General features: G+C 39.2%; 1 protein-coding gene across 2 annotated transcripts in view; it reads right to left on the reverse strand.

Annotated features, from left to right (window-relative positions):
• Positions 1 to 21,719, reverse strand: part of LOC117394820 (tumor necrosis factor receptor superfamily member 11A-like) — a 33,701-nt gene that overhangs the window by 4,021 nt on the left and 7,961 nt on the right. Inside the window, exons 2-10 of one of the 2 annotated variants that reach the window (XM_059018720.1) lie at positions 14,357 to 14,416; positions 12,035 to 12,113; positions 11,754 to 11,879; positions 10,159 to 10,305; positions 9,330 to 9,420; positions 8,718 to 8,800; positions 8,111 to 8,212; positions 4,965 to 5,011; positions 570 to 1,332 (exon numbers count right to left, since the gene is read on the reverse strand). In XM_059018720.1, the coding sequence (XP_058874703.1) occupies positions 570 to 1,332; positions 4,965 to 5,011; positions 8,111 to 8,212; positions 8,718 to 8,800; positions 9,330 to 9,420; positions 10,159 to 10,305; positions 11,754 to 11,778 (1,258 nt within the window). In that variant the 5' untranslated portion in view covers positions 11,779 to 11,879; positions 12,035 to 12,113; positions 14,357 to 14,416. The remainder of the gene's footprint in view (positions 1 to 569; positions 1,333 to 4,964; positions 5,012 to 8,110; positions 8,213 to 8,717; positions 8,801 to 9,329; positions 9,421 to 10,158; positions 10,306 to 11,753; positions 11,880 to 12,034; positions 12,114 to 14,356; positions 14,417 to 21,719) is intronic. The other variant, XM_033993425.3, reaches the window with a different exon arrangement.

The raw sequence follows: 21,719 nt of genomic DNA on the forward strand, positions 1-21,719 counted from the left end.
TGTGGTAAATTTTCTTGGTAAGCTATGGTAGTTTTATACACACTTGACATATATATATGCACTATGTCCAGGAGGGGCTGAGGGACTACATCCCCCAGAATGCCATAGGAGAGAGCCAGGATGAGGTTCACCTGGCTCTAATTATGAATGACTGCCACCTGCCTGCGATTTAAACAAGGAGAAATGTATGTTCAGGGCAGTCTACAGTCTGTGTGAAGAGAGAGGCTGTCACTGTGAAGAGACCTGTGTGGTTTATCAAAAGGTACTGTGTGAACCTTTTTGTTTGTGTGTTTATAATGTTTTTTGAATCGGTAAACAGCTTAGACGTCCAATTTAGTTAGGATCTAAAGAAAAAGAAGTTTAGTTAGTACTCCATGTGGGAGTTAGGCTTTGTTTTAATTATTTTCTTTTATTTCTGTAATTAATAAAATCGCATGAAAGTGCTTAAGCACTTCAAATCTTGTGTCTGGGTCTGTTTTTAAGAGGCTACACACCATACATTAATCTTTCACAATACATTTACACAAGGGAATTAGTAACACTATTCTCAACCTTAGTTAACCACTTACCAGATGCTGATGGAGGGTCTGAATTATGGCTTGATGAATTTGAGCTAGAGTCAGGAGTTTTACTGTTTGGGTTTTGTCTCTGTGTATGACAGTCTTCTGAGGGAATGCCCTCACCATTGCCACTGAGTGAAGACTGGACAGGGCCATTCACTGAGTCCATACTGCACCAGCAGTGCCCGTTCAATCTGTTTTCTGAAGAGGTTTTGCCAGCTTGATTCCCTAAGCTGGGACCTTTATCCCCCAGCGTGGCTTCCCTTGTAGTGCAGCTACAGCAATCCACTGAAAGACACGGACTATCCTGCAAGTCGCCTTTGTATTCACAGTCCAGGCTTCCTGTGATGCACCCACAGCAGTGACTACAGTAGCAAACCTCTTGGAGGGATTTTGGCCTACTGTTGGTGCCATTTCCTCTACAAGAACAGCTCACATTGTTTCCTATTGAAACAAATTGACTGAAATCATCCTGTTCCCCTGCTTCCACAGGTCGTTTTAAATGGGACACACAGCTACATGAACTGCAGTTGCTGGATGCTAAGGGAGCAGGGCCATGAGATGCACTGTCAACTTCAGAATTTAAGGCACTCTCTTCAGTCTCGTCCTCTACAGGTTCAGAACATCCTGCTGCTTGTTCAAGTGGAGCTGCGTCTTCATTCAATACATCACTGGTTGAGCAAGTATTCAGAAAGTCACGTGGTTTCTCTTCATTTTTCAACAGAAGTGTGACTTCTAGGACGGAATCATTTTCCTTCGGATGTGTTGTCTCCTGAATGGAGGGAGGAAATGTTGTTAATGGTAAACCTGCCATGATGCAACTTTTATATTAGTCAATTAGTCAATTTATCTTTTTTTTGTGGCAGCTGGTGTAATCTGGCATCAGCATGAAGCAATTCTTTAGAATCTGAGCAATTCTAAGCAGCATGCTGACCATCTTATGCCAATCAGGGTATTTGTCACACTGTGACATGGCATGTCATTTAATCTCATTGGTCAAGTATTCTGTGCAGTAAGACTAGGGTCCTGCATTTTACGCGACACGTTTTTTCCAATTGTAATTCAACTGCTATCCCTTAGATGTCCCTGCAGCCACTCCAGTTATAGTAATGGAATTCACAATTAAGAAATCAACACATTAGACTAATTAGAAAAATAAAAGCTAATTATAATGAGTATAAATGGTAATTGAATAAATTGATGAGTTAAAAGAAAAATCGAGAGACCTAAACATGGAGTCAAAGACATTGCAATCAAAAAGCATTTCATTGAGTGAACGCATGCAACAATATCCACCTGGTGTTCTGTACACTGATGGGTATCATTTATTTTTCACAACTTGCAAATTATCTTTGGACCACACTCGAAAGTCAACAATAGACCGACATTTATCATCAGAAAAACACAGAAAACCAAAGGCTGAGATTGACAGCTATGAGACGGCGTCCTCCAGTAAAAAACATAAGGGGAACGAAAATTATGAACGCCGATATTTTCGATTTGACAGAGGCATTTGTTTATGCTAATATTCCCCTGGAAAAATTGATTATCCCAAACTATGTGCATTTCTGAACAAACATGTAATAAATGCGGGAGCAATTCCTACAGCAGGTCAACTGAGAAGGGAATATCTACCCCCAAATTGTTGAGTTGCACAAGATGAAAATTGTACAACTGGTAAAGATGTCTGACAGGGTACCTGTAGTTACTGACGAGTCTACAAATGCAAAAGATCAGTATGTTTTGCACATTTTGTTTGTTCTCCAAGGACTATCGAATACCTTTGAACTGAAAGTAATATTAGCCGATACAGTTAATCTGCACTCTGTGAATTACTCATCGGTAGCACAGGGCATTGTGAAATGTTTAAACACATTTGAAGTTAAATTTAATAATGTGACTGGATTTATCTCTGATAATGCCAGTTACATGATCAAGGCATACAATGACATTCTTTGAGGTTTACTGCCAAATTCAGTACATTTGTCTTGTAATGCCCACATAATAGCCCTTGCCAGCAATATCTGGGCAAATAATTTTCCGAACAGACAAGCTGGTTGCAGCCGTTAAAAAAATTGTTTAAAACATACCCAAGCAGAAGACTACGTTTTAAAGACCACCTGACAGAAGCAATCCAACAAGAAGGCTGTGCTTTACCCATAAAGTTGCCACCTGAGCCATGCATAACACAATGGGGCACTTGGTATTCTGCTGCTGAATATCATTCCAAATACATCCCTTTTCACCTAGGCTTCATGGAAAAGGAAATGCACATTTCACCAAACACTGTAGTGTTAAAGGACCTCCAGAAATTGCTTAAAGATGTGCAAAGTTTAAAATCTCAACTCTCCCTAATTGCGACGCATGCCAAGGGACTGGTGGTTCTGATTCAGTGGTTTGAAAGCCGTGAAGTGAGAGTCCATCAAACATATAATAAAGTTGCAGAATTAATAAATAAATACCGAGCAATGGCACAAGGAGTACACAGCACAGACGGCGCAATAAACAAACTATGTGTAAAAACCTTCCATGACGTTTCTGAAAAACTGACTAATTACAACAACCCGGATCAATGCAAAAAGAAACCATGTTTTTTTCAACCAGCTCATAACTTTCTGATGGCAGTAAGGATATTTGACCCACAAGAAGTGCGGTTTGGATCTGGAAGCCCTCCCATTAAATTCTATTCCAGGATTTGATGCTGACTGTAAATCAGAAATGGACAAATACCTACCATATGCAAAAGAAAATGGCAGTAGAATGACTTTGAATGAATTTTGGATTAAAACTGAATAATTATTTCCCAATTTAACACGAAAGGCTAAAATATATTTGTCAGTTGTTACCAATTCTGTAGATGCTGAAAGAAGTGTTTCTTCTTATGGCCATGTTTTTACAGAACAACGTCAATCTATGAAAGAAGGCAGGGTTAACCAACTGACAATGCTTAAGTTTAATAGCAACATTTAATGCATGGGACAATTTCTTTCATGAAACTGTAAGTGACACTTAATGTGCTGCTTGCGAACAGTCTTGCATTATTATTATTATTATTATTATTATTATTATTATTATTATGTTATATTTGTAATGTATATGTTACAACATTGATGTTATGATTTCAGTATTTTATATAAATTGTTCCAGGAATCAGTGTTTTTTTTAAAATATTTTGTTGACAAATTATGTGTTCCTACTAGTAAATTATTTAGTTACACATTCTAAGAAATAATATTGAATAAGACGTATTAGTAATAAAGGGATGCATGACTAATTAAATGTCCGTAGCTGCTGCTGCCGCCTAAACAACGCGCCAATGCGTGTTAATAGAATGACTAATTGAGATGATTAAAGGAATCGGGAGATTATTAATCAATAAGTGGTTTAATTAAGCAGTAATACATGACCACCTTGTGGTGGGAGGAATGAAGTGCAGCCTCAGAAAGCAGGTCGCGTAAAATGCAGGGCCCTAAGTATGACAAAACATCCACATTGGTACAATGGTAATGTAACTGTTTTGTAAACCCATAAACATAATTTTGATACAGACAATGCATTTTTTAAAATCACAAATCAAATTATTATTTTTTTTTAAAATATTTAAATGAAATCTTTGCTTGTCTGTACTGGTCAGACTGCTATACTGCAAGTAACCAGAATGCTGTGCCCATGAACTCTCAAGTTCCATGCAAGCTTGCATTGAAAGAAGGCTGTGTGGTCCAGTGGTTAAAGAAAAGGGCTTGTACCCAGCAGGTCCCCGGTTCAAATCCCACCTCAGCTACTGACTCATTGTGTGACCCTAAGCAAGTCACTTAACCTCCTTGTGCTCTGTCTTTTGGGTGAGATGTAATTGTAAGTGACAGCAGCTGATGCATAGTTCACACACCCTAGTCTCTGTAAGTCGCTAAATAAACTAATAATAATAAAACAAGTGCTCACGTTGGAACTGTTACCAAACCCACTTGTTTAATTGAGTTCCATTCTAATGAATTAAGTAGGTGTCATGCTGCAAATTCTTCCATCGAGTTTCACACCTCTCTCTCTTGAATTTGATTTACTGATTGTATTAAGAGGTGAACTCTCAACCACACTTTCACATCATTTTACAGAGGGATTCTGGGAAGAAGAAGCCATTGGCTCTTACTTATTGTAGGACACTTATAGTCACTGGGGGGAAAATGTGCAAAGTGACACATCATTTAGATAAGTTCAACCTGATTGAGATTTCACCTTTAAATTACCATAATGAAGAAAGGAAGAATTTCACTGCCCCAGCTGTTGATACTCATCCTTTACCATTTGCAAGAAGAATGGAACTCACAGCAAAGGTGTGACACTTTCCTTGAATATAAAAATTAGCTACAAAAGTAAAAAAAAAAAAAAAAAATGTCATATTAAACTTACCTGCTGTGTCCTTCCATGAACATTCGTATAGATCTTTCGAAAATCCTCTATAAAAAAGAAAGAAGCAAATCAGAACACCCCCTGTCAGAAAATATTTTTTTCACTCAAATTGGGTGTAATTGTTTGACGTTTATATAGGAATAACAGTTTCAATTATCCAAATGTAATGGATTTCAGAAGATTTTAATTTACAAACAACCACTGAACTAATACAGAGAAAGCAGTCAATCAGGTTTCAATGCAGTTATGTAAAGTACAGTACTGTGCAAAAGTTTTAGGCAGGTGTGAAAAAATGCTGTAAAGTAAGAATGCTTTCAAAAATAGACATGTTAATAGTTTATATTTATCAATTAACAAAATGCAAAGTGAGTGAACAGAAGAAAAATCTACATCAAATCAATATTTGGTGTGACCACCCATTGCCTTCAAAACAGCATCAATTCTTCTAGGTACACTTGCACACAGTTTTTGAAGGAACTCGGCAGGTAGGTTGGCCCAAACATCTTGGAGAACTAACCACAGTTCTTCTGTGGATTTAGGCAGTCTCAGTTGCTTCTCTCTCTTCATGTAATCCCAGACAGACTCGATGATGTTGAGAGCAGGGCTCTGTGGGGGCCATACCATCACTTCCAGGACTCCTTGTTCTTCTTTACGCTGAAGATAGTTCTTAATGACTTTCGCTGTATGTTTGGGGTCGTTGTCATGCTGCAGAATAAATTTGGGGCCAATCAGATGCCTCCCTGATGGTATTGCATAATGGATGAGTATCTGCCTGTACTTCTCAGCATTGAGGAGACCATTAATTCTGACCAAATCCCCAACTCCATTTGCAGAAATGCAGCCCCAAACTTGCAAGGAACCTCCACCATGCTTCACTGTTGCCTGCAGACACTCATTCGTGTGCCGCTCTCCAGCCCTTCGGCGAACAAACTGCCTTCTGCTACAGCCAAATATTCAAATTTTGACTCATCAGTCCAGAGCACCTGCTGCCATTTTTCTGCACCCCAGTTCCTGTGTTTTCGTGCATAGTTGAGTCGCTTGGCCTTGTTTCCACGTCGGAGGTATGGCTTTTTGGCCGCAAGTCTTCCATGAAGGCCACTTCTGACCAGACTTCTCCGGACAGTAGATGGGTGTACCAGGGTCCCACTGTTTTCTGCCAATTTTGAGCTGATGGCACTGCTGGACATCTTCCGATTGCGAAGGGAAGTAAGCATGATGTGTCTTTCATCTGCTGCAGTAAGTTTCCTTGGCCGACCACTGCGTCTACGGTCCTCAACGTTGCCCGTTTCTTTGTGCTTCTTCAAAAGAGCTTGGACAGCACATCTGGAAACCTCTGTCTGCCTTAAAATTTCTTCCTGGGAGAGACCTTGCTGATGCAGTATAACTACCTTGTGTCTTGTTGCTGTGCTCAGTCTTGCCATGGTGTATGACTTTTGACAGTAAACTGTCTTCAGCAACCTCACCTTGTTAGCTGAGTTTGGCTGTTCCTCACCCAGTTTTATTCCTCCTACACAGCTGTTTCTGTTTCAGTTAATGATTGTGTTTCAACCTACATATTGAATTGATGATCATTAGCACCTGTTTGGTATAATTGTTTAATCATACACCTGACTACATGCCTACAAAATCCCTGACTTTGTGCAAGTGTACCTAGAAGAATTGATGCTGTTTTGAAGGCAAAGGGTGGTCACACCAAATATGGATTTGATTTAGATTTTTCTTCTGTTCACTCACTTTGCATTTAGTTAATTGATAAATATAATCTATTAACATGTCTATTTTTGAAAGCATTCTTACTTTACAGCATTTTTTCACACCTGCCTAAAACTTTTGCACAGTACTGTATATTTTAATTTTTTAATATGATGCTGAGGTTTACACTGATACAGTTACAAGAAGTCTTGTAGTGTGTGTAACATGTATGGATATATACATAATAAATGTTTCACCAGTATGGTTTATGATTGAACTATTGAAAAGTCTCACTTGAACTGATATGAAACACAGATAAGGAAACACTGTGCACAGCATTCTTTCATTGCTAGGCTTGGTTTCCGTGAACCCTACTTGCATTGGGCCACTGTAGTTTCACATACTTTTGGAAACTTGATGTAGGTGGAGTAGTATTACAGTGGAAGGTGCTGGCTCAGTATTTATACAGTAATAAAACAATAGCTTAAAGGCAAAAGGTTACAGACAGGTTCAAATGTGGCCTTGTGATAACCTGCATCACACCTAATCTAGTAAAAACCAGACATGACATACAAGGGGACTTTGCTGATTGAGATGCTCATTTTTGCAGCAGGGATGTTAAAACCCCATGGTGGATATTAAAACAGAACTGTTCTACCTGACGCCTTCAAACACTTACGTCTGGTTTTACAGATCCTGATTAATGCTTAGAATACATTACCTCAGTTAATAAGATTAAAACAACAACATTTGAGGCAATATTTTGTTACGTATCTGTTTTGGAATCTACCTTCCTTTCATTCAAATCCAACCACAGAATGACCAGGCGAATTGCACTGTTCAAAATGACGCTGTGTTGCTAAGCAGGTGCAGAGCTTGATCTCAGGAAGGTTTAAATAAACTTCCATTGTACTTGTTATATAAACATAACACCCTATGAATGTTCCTGGAGTGCTGCAGTATTTTCACTTTTGAGGATGCCTGTATTTTCCGGATATTCAGATATTCTGCCACCCTCATTTGTGAAACAACTAAAGAACGTTCATGGAGTATCCTCCATTTCATGTTAGCATTTGCCTTGTATTCCATGCTGCTCTGCTACAGCTAAATAACAAGAGGCTTGTCACTATGTCATATTTGAATCTATAAAGTTGCAACCACGTTGAACTTGAGGCCATCTTGTGCTGTATTTCCTTCTAAAAAATAGTGTTTGATTATTTTAGTGAAACCAGCCGCCATTAATAAATTATAATGCAAAACATTTCCAATTTTCAAAGTGTTTACTCCAGTCTTTAATAAACTCCTAGTACAAATATAAAACAATATCATTTAAGGTCATTGTTTGTTTCTCAGTTTTGTATCCTTATCTTTTTTTGAAAATTGAGCTTATGCCATAATAATAATAATAATAATAATAATAATAATAATAATAATAATAATAATAATCATCTTACCAGAAATCCCTTTCATCCTGTTTTTGTTGCAAACCAGGTATACGCCAAATGTTGACACAAGGATTATTAAAAGAACTACAACTACACATATTATCACATTCCCTGCAGTAAAGAAAGATGGGAAAATAAATGTCATTAAATACTGTACAGGATGAGCTGTATATGCCCAAACTGTCACAACACTTTGCTTTTCAGGAACTGATCATTTAAGACAGAAACTGCACAATTAGGCTATATTTGTAAATGGTGGTTATTGCAAAAACAAAGTAATGTATTTACTTCTACACTACAGCTGAGTATTTTATCTGAGCAAGAACTTTTTAACTTTGCACTACGTCTGAATCTCAAAACACATTTAACTTGGTTTCACTGCTAGCTTCAATTATAACATATCACAAAACAAACTCACATACATATATTGTTCTCCATAGAAATCCTTTAAAAATGAATATTGGTATTATTGGACCTGTGCACTCAAAAGCTACACAATTATATTTATAGTTAGTTCATATGCATCATATTGATCTTCAAAGTTCAGCTAGAGATATTTATCTCTTTCCTAAGCACATGCAGTGTGAAAGGCACTGTAAATGAACACTGAATATACCCAAAGCTGTAGTTGTAGGCCCACATTGCACATCCACTGTCTCATTCCCATGATGAACTTCAGTCTTTCCAAGAGACTTGCAGCTGGAAGGAAAATAAAATGCATAAAAAAACCCTTTATGCTGACTCTCATTTCTAATTCTAACATAAAGTACATTCTTCCCATAGGAAGTGGTACACTAGTTAGTCATAATGCCACACAGTCTATAGTAGTCTATAGGAGCTTTTTGAAAGAAGACGGTTCCTTAGAACCTTTGGATATTTATGCTACAAACAAGCTTTTTTATAATTTCCCAGAAAGTAGTGAATTGGTTGAATTGGTTTGATTGACTGAAAATACATAGAAAATGATTTATTTTGTCTCATCATTTATTTTATATAATTTATTGCCTCGTGCCTAACAACTCGACTTAAAGTGTATAATTTCACAACAATGCACACCTTGGCGTGTCATACTGCTGAATTAGATACTGCAGGAAGTAATGCTGGAGTCATAGTGGGTGTACCTTGGCTGCTATGGTCTTCAGAAACTCACTGTTGGTTCATTTTTAGATTTTATTAATTCTAAAGCGATTATCTCGCTGCAAAGGTAGACACATGAATGCGCACTTACTCAGTCCACTGCTTGCAAGGTTCTGTTGCCGAGGCGACTGTTGAGAATGAACCGTGGGGACACTTTTCACATAGATTGTTAGGAGTATTTACTGCGGAGCAAAGATAAAGACTTCATGAGGTTGCAAGTTTTAATCAGATGTGGCATATCTCCAAATATTTAACTCCCCACCCTTTTTTAGGGAACAATCACCATCTTCCCAGTGGAATGACATAATGATGTACACTACCATAACAATAACATTAAACCATTACCAGCTTTAACTGTGACATACACTGAATTATGATGCACTTTTATGTTGTTGTACCTAATTACAGGATCAGAAATCATAAGAAATCGCACATCTTATCTAAATAATAAAACAGTATCTCTGTCTCTCTGTAATAAAAGAAAAAGGAAAAGCCCTGAACCGTGAACGTCAACATGGCCCCTTCCTGCTTTCGGTGTTTTTTCATCTTTGGTGCGCTCTGGTTCATGAGTCCACTTTACAACTCAACTCTCTTTTCTAGCTCTGGCTCAGCTAATGGTAAATAACACAGTCTTTGGTTACAATGTTTCTCCCCTACTTGCATTGGACCATTTTTACATGCCCTAACTATAATTATTGGATCTTCGTACTTGCTAGGCATCAAGTTTAAGGCTAATTGTAAAATAAATGTTAATTTCAGCTATTTTCCATTGATATAGATATTTTATGCAATTTGTTCATGAAGTTACCATATTTCCAATCTTGACTGTAATTTAAAAGAAATTGCAGAAATACATATTACACAAGAGGCAAGCAATAGCTTACAAGGGACAGAGAGATGTCTAACACTTTAGCAATTACCTCCTTGTATGACTCCATATCCTGGGCCGCAAACCCTCACTCTTTCACAGAACTCACAGTCCATGATTGAGCACTGAAAGCCAGGCATGCATTCACACTTCACAGGGGCTGTTTTGTTTTCACGCTGAGATGCTTGCAAGCCCCTCTCTGAAATAAACATTTAGAAACCATGAAAGTCTATATTGATCTCTCAAGGAAACATTTAAAGGGAATGTTTCAGAATCCTATAATAAATAGAGTGATACGAATGCTAATTGCACTCACTGTTTATAATTGTGACATACCAGTACCAGTCTTGCCTGCTGGCTCGCCAATGGCAGAGATACAGTGGGGAGGGTTAAAAACCAACAACGCTTGATGCGTATAGTTAGTTGGTTGTTCCCAGGCTCAAGAAACGTACGGTTCTGTATGATGTTCTGTGCTGAAGCCATAGTGCCAAGCTATCTCTTGTACCATAGCAATACTGTCAGACTGCAATACCTGACAAATGTGGATTTTACCAAAAATGTGCTTGTTCTGCACACTGGATTTGCATGTAATAAATGCAGTTTGGATTTATTATAATGCTGTCGTGTTCTCCATTGCACCCATGCTGAAGAAAGTACATGACAATAGTATTCAAACCACGTGTGCCTCTTCTTATTAAATTGGCCTTGTCTCTGGCTCTCAGATGACCTGTACTATACTGATGATGACAGATGGGGTGGCTAGTGAGGGTGTATAAGACGCTCTCTGCAATTTATACAGTATGTATGGAAAATAATTTCTTCATACATGTTTGGACTAGCCGGAAAAATAAAAAGAAGCAGATAAAATCAATATTATAAATGCTGAAAATGCTAAAAGCTTTAAAACAAGTCACAGTACAAAACAGTGATAATCTACAGTGTGAGTCCTTTTAATGCCAAGGTACTCGACATTGAGCTTACAGAGGTTTCTAACAGAACCTGCCACTTGAGCAATCTTATCCAATGAATGTCAATGCAAATGCCTGACTGTCACAAGATATACCCCTGCCATGTACACTGGTCAAGTGATTATTTAGTTAAAATGTAAGTAAAAAGCAGAAGCTTTACAGTATATCCAGTATTCCTCCATCATTTTTAATTTCTTTTAGGCATTTCATCTCTTCATTTCTGGTGTTTGCCAATCGCTTTCCGATAAGAAGTTAAACTGAGGTCAAGAGGAACTGGGATATTAACTGTATGTCTGGTCCTAAATTCAAAGCTTCACCTCAATATGACATAGGGGCCTTTTTGAAAGTCATATACATTAATGCATGGCTGATAAGACCAGTATAAATACTGTATGGAATATATCAAGTACAGTACTTGTTTAATAACTCTTTGCTTTTATGTGCTCATTTCATTCTATTCCCAAAAAGGACAATACTAGCAACACTAATGGCGGTCAGGCTGTAAATATTTCTACTTGCTCTAAATAAAATAATTACTTAAATAAAATAAATAATGATAATAATAGCAAATACAAAAGATTACTAAATTACTTTTAATTAATTAGATTGTTTCTGTTTCTTAAAATCGTCTGTCCATTATTTTAGGAATGTAACATTTGTGTTAATAACAGATACTAACCTTTGTCACAGATTTTTTGAGACATGCATCTGTTGTCTGTGTTCCAGTAAGGTTGGTATTGTTTTTCTCCGCAAGGCTTGCAATCGGTGTCAGACACTGTCGTGCAACGAGCTGACAAGTACTCTCCTGCATTCAAGAATGACAGATTTATTATTTTTTTTATTTGTATTTTTATCAGTAATTATAACATTTTTTACCGCTCACATATGCTGAGTAAGGTGGGACTGCCTAGAGAGGAAGTTGAAGGAAGATGAAGGACTTCAAAATGAAAGAGCTCCTACCTGGCTTGCACTTTCTGCAGCACTTTCCATCCTGCAGGTATTCGTGCTCAGTGTTGCACTGAGGTGCTATTGGGACTGCCTGTTAAATAGAAACAATGCTAGTTTTATATCAACAACAGAAGCTTAACTTCATTGTTAGCAATGCCTTTAGCTTTAACAGAGTTTTTTTATTGCATCATGATTCATGGTAAAACACAATAGTAGTACATTTTATGGAAGGAAAGACTCCTTGAACCTCTCATCCCGAGCACTGATCTTTTTACTCCTGCTGTACACTACAGAGGCCGTAAACTGACTCATATTTTGGGTACGACAGTAAAAAATGTCAGCGCCCAGGATGAATGGAAAATCTGCTTCCAATCAGTTTTTAAAACACTGTATGCGGACGTTAATTGTCATGTACTCAATCGTAAAGGTGAGGGAAGGAGAGCCATTCTTGTTCTGAAGTCATCACTTTAATGAATGGATTTATTTAATACCTTCCAAAAAATACTTTTTAAAGGCAATTACAAGTACAAGTATCAGCACACCCCTAATGCTGTATATGCAGTGTCTATAGTACCACAATAATGTCAGGAAGACTATAAAAACGTTAAAAAGAAAAAGCCTGTAAATTATTTTTGGAGGCAACACAATTCAAGTAGAGATATGAAGAGCACGCTCCTCTATGTTTTTTAGTTGGTAAAACTTGTAAAGACCCGTAGACTTTTCATCTTTCCAACCCAGCATGGAACAATGCAAGTTTGGATTTTTTTTATTTAATAAATATGGACTCGCCAATTATTTTTTCTCATTTTCTCTCTGTAGCAGGGAGGTAGAAAGCCCTGCTGTTTAAATGTCTTTATTTATTTGTTTATTTTTAGAATGGATTCCCCCCCCCCCCCCCCCGCCTGTGTTATTTGGTATTTGTATATTATAATTTATTTATTTGTATTTATGCATATATATATATATATATATATATATATATATATATATATGACGGCATAGCCGTGCGTTTTGTTTGTTATTGTTTTATTTAAAATGTGTCCTGGCAGAGGAGAGAGTCGGTACTCATACTCTGAAAGGAATAATTAAAAACCTTGTGCAGAAGGATGGTCACCTGCATAAAAGCCTGCAGCTCTCTACCCTCGGGGTGGGTGTGTTAGGAGCAAGAGCGGAGAGAGCGAGAGGAGCGAGAGAGAAAACGAAACTTAAAAAAACGTACAGGATCAGTGAAGGCTACTGCCCAGCCTCACCTATATTATTTAATAATTTGTGTTCGTGACTTGTTTTGTTTAAATATTTATTTTGCTCTGTGAGCACTGTGTTTTCTGTTTAAACCTTTTATTTATTTTTGTTATTTAAATAAACGGCACACAGTGTCTTTTTGTTTTGAATCTGCAGTACTTGGTGTCAGTGTTTTTCCCTTCCTGCTTCTGACCTGACGTCACCACACAGCCACCCTGTCACACTCCCCAATTTGGAAAGCCCAATTATTTTTTATTTCAACCTGGCTCATCACTGCCACCCCTGTGCTGCTGTCTGCTTCTTTTGACTCTGCAGGCCTGCCATGCAGCCATCTCAGAGCTACAGCGTCGGAGGACCATGCAGCTCTGGGCAACTTAAAGGCAGGCCCGCAGGCGCTCGGCCAGTCTACAGGGGTTGCTGGTGCGCGGTGAGCCGAGGACACCCTGGCCGACCTGGGCCCTCCCCACCCGGGTGGTGCTCAGCCAATTGTGCACCGCCCCCTGGGATCTCCCGTCCACGGTCAGCAGTGGAATAGCCTGGACTTGAACCAACGACCTCCAGGCTATAGGGCACATTCTGCACTCCACGCAGAGTGCCTTTACCGGATGCGCCACTCGGGAGCTCCCCTAGTTTGGAATTTAACATGCACGCTCAAATTGTAAAGTCTTATTTTCATTCAGAGTCAGTTTGACATCTCTTTACATGGAGCAGGATTCTGTGACAGAATAAAGGTGCCATTCTGTTAAACAAAAAACAAAAAAAACATTTGTAGCACTTATTGTTGTTACCAGTATGTTAATAAGAGGTAAAAACACATTTTTAAAGTCACAGTTGTTAGACATGTTTATACAAATCTAAAGAAACATATTCCAAGGGTAGCTGAGGCACTGTGAATTGCTAAAGACAATGAGACAAAACATCTTGCCTCTGGCCCTGGAAGTGTGTCCCAAACAGGACAGACCTCAGTTTAACATCTCGTCTGAAGGACGCCGTTAGGGAACTAATGCTGTCCCTCTGTTATCTGGTCTGGACCAGTGGAACACCTATACAAATAGCACTGAACCAACACTGTTATATGCAGGAGTTACTGACCCCATATCCTCCAACCAAACCGTACTCTGAGATCACAGGATGCGGGGCTGCTGGTTATTCCTAGGGTCAACAAAAGCAACACAGGAGGTAAGGCTCCTAAATTATGGAATGCCCTGCCTTCACTTGACAGGGAAGCAGGGCCCGTTACAGTTTTTAAGTCAAGACTAAAAACACACTTTTATAAAATGGCTTTCTTATCTTAGTGGGTTTTAATGTAACTTTACAAGTGCTGCTTTTGTATAATTATTATTATGTGTATACTTGTGGCAAAGTGGTTGATTGGCTACAGGTGCAGGAGTGATGCAGTGTGTGAATGAAACAGACAGAGATTATAATCCGGTTTGGAAAGGAGTTTTATTTTGTTTTCCAGGTCTGGTGACCAAACAATAATCCCCCAGCAACACACACCAATGTGTACTGCACAGGGCAAGTAACAACTAGGATTGCAGTCCCAAATAATAAACAATAATATCGTCCCCACAATAATATAAACACGGTCACCAGTCCTGGGTGCATGCTGTAGTGCTCGTGATGGGTGATACAGTTTATTTCGTGACAGTGATGAAGTGTTGTTCCGGCTTTGTGCTTTGTGCTGGCCCAAGGCGACAGCTACGGAAACATGTTAGCTGTCTGGTGATTCACAAACAAGACAATTACTAACAGACAGAACAAAACAAACAAAACACTCACGAAACTGCTACGGTCTCTGGAGTCTCTCACAGCCATTTTAGGTTAAAATACAAAACCAACACGAAGGAACAGATTGCAATTCTCCAATCTGCGGCTGCCACGTAATTTCCCTTCCGGGTCAATGCGTTCTTGCAACATAGTCTCGCCTTCATCCAGACTGGCTGACTTCCCGACCCTGGGAAAGAACTGTCAGACCAGCCCATCCAAAGAACTCTGTTATCGCTGCTTAGCGCCCTCACAGGTCGGGAGGGAGATTTACAACCAAGAATCATTGTATTTCTGTCACAATACTATTATTTAAATGTGTTATTTAAATGGTCTGATTGTGGCAGTTGATGTGTGACATGCTATACAAATGTATTGTGGTTTGTTCTTTTTTTCTGCTATGTACTATACAGTGCTTTGTGATACTTTTGTATAAAAAACACTATATAAATGCAATAAATAATAAATAAATACTACATCAGAGTGGTTTTCAGAAAGAACTGGAAAAGAAGCAAAAGTATTTATTAAGAATTAGAAGCCTGGGGATCTGAATGAAATGTGATCCTGTGATTCATTGTCAGCCCAAACTATCTTACAAATGAACTCTTATAAGAGCATTAACAGTAATGTGATTTTGTTTTGAAGGGGGGGAAATTAAGTAATGGGCTATTTTAACAACTGTACACAATGTAGATTAGGCAGTTAAAGAGCAAATTGGCATGGGTATGAAATAAAAGAGTTCTTTATGTATGTATTCTATTTGTTATTCAGATGAACTTTCTATACTTTCACGTTTCAGTCTTGACATCCTGTGACACTCAGAATCACACCTGTACATGTGTATCAGTGTCCCCTTCCCTGCACCTGGTGGACATAAGAAATACCACATTTGTTCTATGTGACATTTTTACTGATGTATTTCTTAAATTATTAACAAGTCATTTAGCAGACACTTTTACAGATAGGGGGTGAACTATGCATCATCATCAACTGCTGCTGCAGAGTCACTTACAATAGGACATCTGTTGTTTTTTTACATCTCATCCGAAAGACGGAGCACAAAGAGGTTAAGTGACTTGCTCAGGGTCACACGCAGTGGCTGAGCTGGGATTTGAACCAGGAACCTCCTGGTATCAAGCCTCTAGCCACTTCTCTAACCACTGCATCACCAAGCCTGCTCCACTACAAGTACATTGCTGAGCTCTATTGAGCTCTATTGAGGCCACATGGGCACATGCCACTTACCTCTATTTGTAAGCAAGAGATTAAACTAGAGGCCAGGGGGTATTTATCTTGCCAAAAGCAGAAAGTGCACATGGATCATGAACCCATAGATAAGGCGAGGGCGTGAGCTATATGAATGACAAGCGTGCTGTTCTATTGCGATCCTTACATTTATATCTACAGTATATACTGTAAGCACTCACAAAATTGCTGCAGCTTCCAAAGGGCTAGTAGACAACAATACCCCTCAAAATAACATACAGAAATATTATTTTCCAAACAACACTGACACTGACAAAGTAATGTTCCCACGCCCAGCATCATCTGTGCTTGAGATTAACTTGTTTTAGTCGTAATTAAACTGTATGTGCATGTGTGTGTTTGTGTAACTATGTCTATGCATGTATATACAGTGGTTTGCAGAAGTATTCACCCCCCTGCAAAGTCTTCACATTTTGTTGGCACCTGAGCGTACTCCACGACACTTTCAAATTAGACTTTACATGTAGAATCTACACAAACTACTCCACATTGATAAAGTTAAAAAATGAACATAGCATATAAATAAGTAAGATTTACAGAGAAAAACAGATTAAAAACAGATTAATCTCAGTTGCATAAGTATTCAACCCCTTTGCTACTGCAGCCCTAAATCAGCTCAGGTGATTTATAATAATAATAATAATAATAATAATAATAATAATAATAATAATAATACGATGCTTGTTTGACATGTCCTGAAGATCTGTTTTGGGACCGTAAAGATCAGCTGCCTTATAAATGATCTATTTATTTAAAATAAAAACACTTCCCATTTCGTTTTTGTTGCTGCTCAGAGGTTTCCAGATTGAGGTACCGCTGAGGTTCCACAATTTAGCAATAGGAAACCTGGTTGTCTTTGTCAGACACACTCGGTGAAACTAATAATGTATTAAAATGCGGCCTTAGGAATGCTTTGTCTTTTGTTCTGTACGATTGAACTGGGACCCATTGGCTTGGTTAGCATATTCTAGCCTCTAAACATATGTCTTGTGCTAGACTTGCACAGACAATCATAAAATTACATAAAATTAGAGTTACATTTTAACTACAGTCCTGCCTCACGGTGTACCTTTGTGTTACTCATAGGATATTTTGCATATGATTTGCATAAGAATTAACAGGATAACTTGAAATCATCCACAAGGTCACATCCTTGCCTTTTCAAGTACAACCCATGATACCCTTTAACAATGTACTATCCCTTACAAAAGATTCCCACAGTAAAAGCATAGCAAAGTGTAGTAAAGCACAGTGAAAGAATGGTAAAACATGTAGGTAAGCATTGTAAAGACCAGCGAGGTGTGGTAAAGCATATTAATAAATATGGCAAACTAGGGTAAACTGTGGTAAAAGCATGGGAAAACCATGGGAAAAGCATGGTAAAACTACAAAAATACCATGCAAAAATACCGTGGTAAAGTTTTAGAAGGGATAGTTTATGCAACACTGTGTTGCAATTTCTGTAAATGGTTTCCACTCAGAAGTGTTAATGCTTCGCTATACCTGCAGCATTAAAATCTACCTAACAAGTGACATAAATATTTTGTGTTATATCTTAAGATGTAAACATCAATAAAGACACAGGTCTTACATATTTTGTTTTTTATCAGAAAAAAGGCACAAAAAAGGCTACTGTATACCACACTTCCTTATTGAAAATGGGGTTAATTTTTAACCCATTTAATTAATGTTCTGCAAGTCAGGTATACTCCCACCCAGCAGCAGGTTTAAATAATTGAACAACTTCAATAGGATAAAACTGCTTGACATGCAACGTCTCATTTACAAGTTGGTCCTGCAGCACGGTTGCAATAGCCATTAAAGAAAAAAATCCAATTACATATATAGTTAAATCACAATAATACATAACAGAATACAAACCTTATTCAAAATGGAATGCTCATAAGTCAACTACACAGTTTAGACTGCTCTTAATAATATTGTTAATAAAGGAGGATTTAAGATACACAGATACTTGAGCAGTGAAAATGGCTTTTCATTTTAATGGTTACAGTATTGGCTGGTTTCACAGACCTCTATTAGCACTAATCTTTGATTACCCAATAGTATCTTAAGTAAGGTAGTCCACGTGCTAATCTGGGTCTTTTAAACCAGACATATATTGGAAAATGCTGGCAGATGTTGGTCAACGGCTTATTTTTCCACCTGAGATTGCCACCACTAACCTTCGACCAGATATTGTCTTGTGGTCTGGATCAGCACGCCTTGTTCACCTGGTAGAGTTAACAGTGCCATGGGAGGACGCTGTAGATGAGGCGTATGAGAGGAAGAAACTGCGGTATGCTCAACTAGCCACTGAAGCGGAACAGCGAGGATGGAGAGTTCGGGTTTACCCAGTGGAAGTGGGTTGTCGAGGATTTGTGGCACACTCTACAACCCGGTTTCTCAGAGACGTCGGATTCAGTGGCCAAGAGTTGCGTCGCACAGTGAAGAACTTATCTGAAGCAGCAGAGAGGAGCAGCAACTGGCTGTGGTTGAGACGGAAAGATTCTGGCTGGGGACAGGTAAGTAAGCTGGGCTGAGTTGAGTGGGGGACGGAGGGGGGTGATGCTGGAACGCCAGAATCACCGTCGAGCCCTCTTGAGGTGTCGTGGGCTAGTCGACGAAACACTGAGGATGGAAGGTGCCCACTTGAAAACCCCAGAGATGTACCCTACTTAGCTCAATCCAGACGGTTGTCATGCTGATGCGCTGGGGAGGCCGCACTTTGGTTGATCCCCGGAGCCAGCATCGCAGCCGTTGTGTGTGCTGATGCGCCAGGGAGGCAAAATAAGCTGATCCCTGGAGCCAGCATTACACTTCAGCCATTAACACCAGACAGAAGGATATCTACATCATCATATGGAAGGAAACGTAAATGGATGGAGACGCATATGGATCACATTAGTTTACTGTAAAGCTACGTCTTAGTTGGTGCTTATCTTGGCGAGAGCCGAGTTCAAATCAGCATGAAGTTTTAACATCTACTCTCGTGTAATGGAAATCATGACTTCAAACCACAAACCCACTATAGTACTTGACCACCTTGACGCCCCTCCGAATCCCCCTCTTGCTTTCTCTTCCTTCTCTCCTCTCTCCATTACTGATGTCTCCAGCCTATTGCTGAAATCAACTACTGCCACGTGCCCCTTGGAACCCTGGACAACAAATCTCGTCCGTCTCTGTGCTTCTGACCTTGCTCCTTCCATTATGCACACTCTCAACCTGTCCCTGGTTTCAGGCCTGGTTCCTGCTACCCTCAAGACTGCCCGAGTAACGCCAGTGCTCAAAAAACCCTCAATTGACCTGGCTGTCTTACCTAACTTCCATCCCATATCCAATCTTCCTTTTCTCTCCAAAACTCTTGAAAGGGCTGTAGCCAGTCAGCTGATGAAACATCTCACAGATAACAATCTGCTTGAATCTCTGCAGTCTGTCTTCCGGCCGGATCACAGTACCGAAACTACTCTGCTCCGGATTGTAAATGACCTTCTGCTTAATGCTGATGCTGCTGCTCCCTCTGTCCTTGTCCTCCATGACCTAACAACTGCTGCTCTTGATAAGATAGATCATAGCATTCTTCTTGACCACCTTCAAAAATATGCTGGGCTCTGGAACCTGTCTCTCCTGGCTGTCCTCTTACCTATCTGGACGCATGCAGTCTTTTTTCAATGATGGAAGCAGTGCTGATGCAAACCTGGTCACTTGCGGTGTCCCCTCAAGGGTCTGTTCTTGGGCCTCTTCTCTTTAACATCTACATGCTTCCCCTGGGTCATCTGCCAACATAGTCTCATGTTTCACTCCTATGCAGATGACACCCAGCTCTACCTAAAACTAGACCCTGGATGTCCCTATGCCATGATCAAACTCTCAACTTGCATCCAGAACATCGAGGCCTGGATGTCTGCCAATTTTCTTCAGCTCAACACTAACAAATCTGAACTTCTTCTAGTGGGATCGAAAACTCAACTCAAGAATTTCAATATTGCTTCCCTGAACCTTGGAAACTGTCTGCTGCTGCCTTCCCCCAATGTACAATGCCTTGGTGTACTTCTGGATAGTAACCTCTCCTTTGATACCCAAATCTCCTCTGTAGTCAAATCCTCCTTCTACCACCTTCGAAACATCTCAAAGGTCCGTCCCTACCTTTCCCTGCCAGATGCAGAGATACTCTGTCATTATTATTATTATTATTATTATTATTATTATTATTATTATTATTATTATTTATTTCTTAGCAGACACCCTTATCCAGGGCGACTTACAATCGTAAGCAAATACATTTCAAGTGTTACAATACAAGTAATACAAGTAATACATTCATGCATTCATCTCCTCTCGACTCGACTACTGCAACTCTCTCTATGGTGGTCTTCCGTCACGAGCCATAAACCGACTGCAGCTGGTTCAAAATAACGCTGCTAGCATCCTTACCAGATGTAAAAAACATAATCACATTACCCCCTGTCTTGCCCAGCTGCACTGGCTACCTGTAAAGTTCAGGATTACTTTCAAAATTATCCTGCTTGCCTAGAAGGCCCTTCATCACACAGGTCCAGAGTATCTCTCCAACCTGCTGACCCGCTACATCCCTGCATGCAAGCTGAGGTCCTCGGACTCTGGCTTGCTTGTTATACCCAAGCAAAAGTGCACCACACTCAGAGAGCGCTCTTTTAGCTTCATGGCCGTGACTCTCTGGAACTCTCTCCCAGCTTTAGCGCGTGTGGCTCCCACGGTCGCTTGCTTCAAATCAACTCTCAATTGATATTTCTGTATGCATATTTTACATTGAAAATAATATTGTATTGCTTTTGTGTATGAGTTCTGCTACATGCTCACATTAACTACCAAGACATTAAAGACAGCAGATTTAATGTGTGAGCTTTGCACATGTGATACAAGGCTAATAAGCTACTCAATTATACATCCACATCGATCTACTTTTCACTTTAAGAGTGTTCGGAAGTGCTTTAAATGACGAAAATATGAATAATATTATATTTGTGTCAGTAAAACATGCAGTAAGACAGAGAGCTGTGGAGAGCAAAGTAGATGCCATGCTGCTTACTGGTTAACCACAAAGGATTTAGTCCTTGCCAAGTCAAGCAAGTCAAAATAGGCCAAACTCTGTAGAAGTGCAGGTATTTATACACGCTGATAGTGTTTGCAAGAGTCGACCTACATAGTATTTCTTACACAATATTTAATAGTAAGAACAACACTAACATTTTGGAATATTAAATTACGGTGCCATTTTTTTTTTAACTATAGCATTTAATAGAGTCAAGAGTCAAGCTTAGCTGAGGTTGCAGAATCCTAAAATAGTGGACTACTGTCACAAAGCTTTCATTTTGAAATTACTTCAAGAATGTTTTGGTTTTTTTAAACTATTTTAGAGTATTACTGCCTTCTTAAACAACAG

Source organism: Acipenser ruthenus, chromosome 3, assembly GCF_902713425.1.
Source record: "Acipenser ruthenus chromosome 3, fAciRut3.2 maternal haplotype, whole genome shotgun sequence".
NCBI classification, from domain to species: Eukaryota; Metazoa; Chordata; class Actinopteri; order Acipenseriformes; family Acipenseridae; genus Acipenser; species Acipenser ruthenus.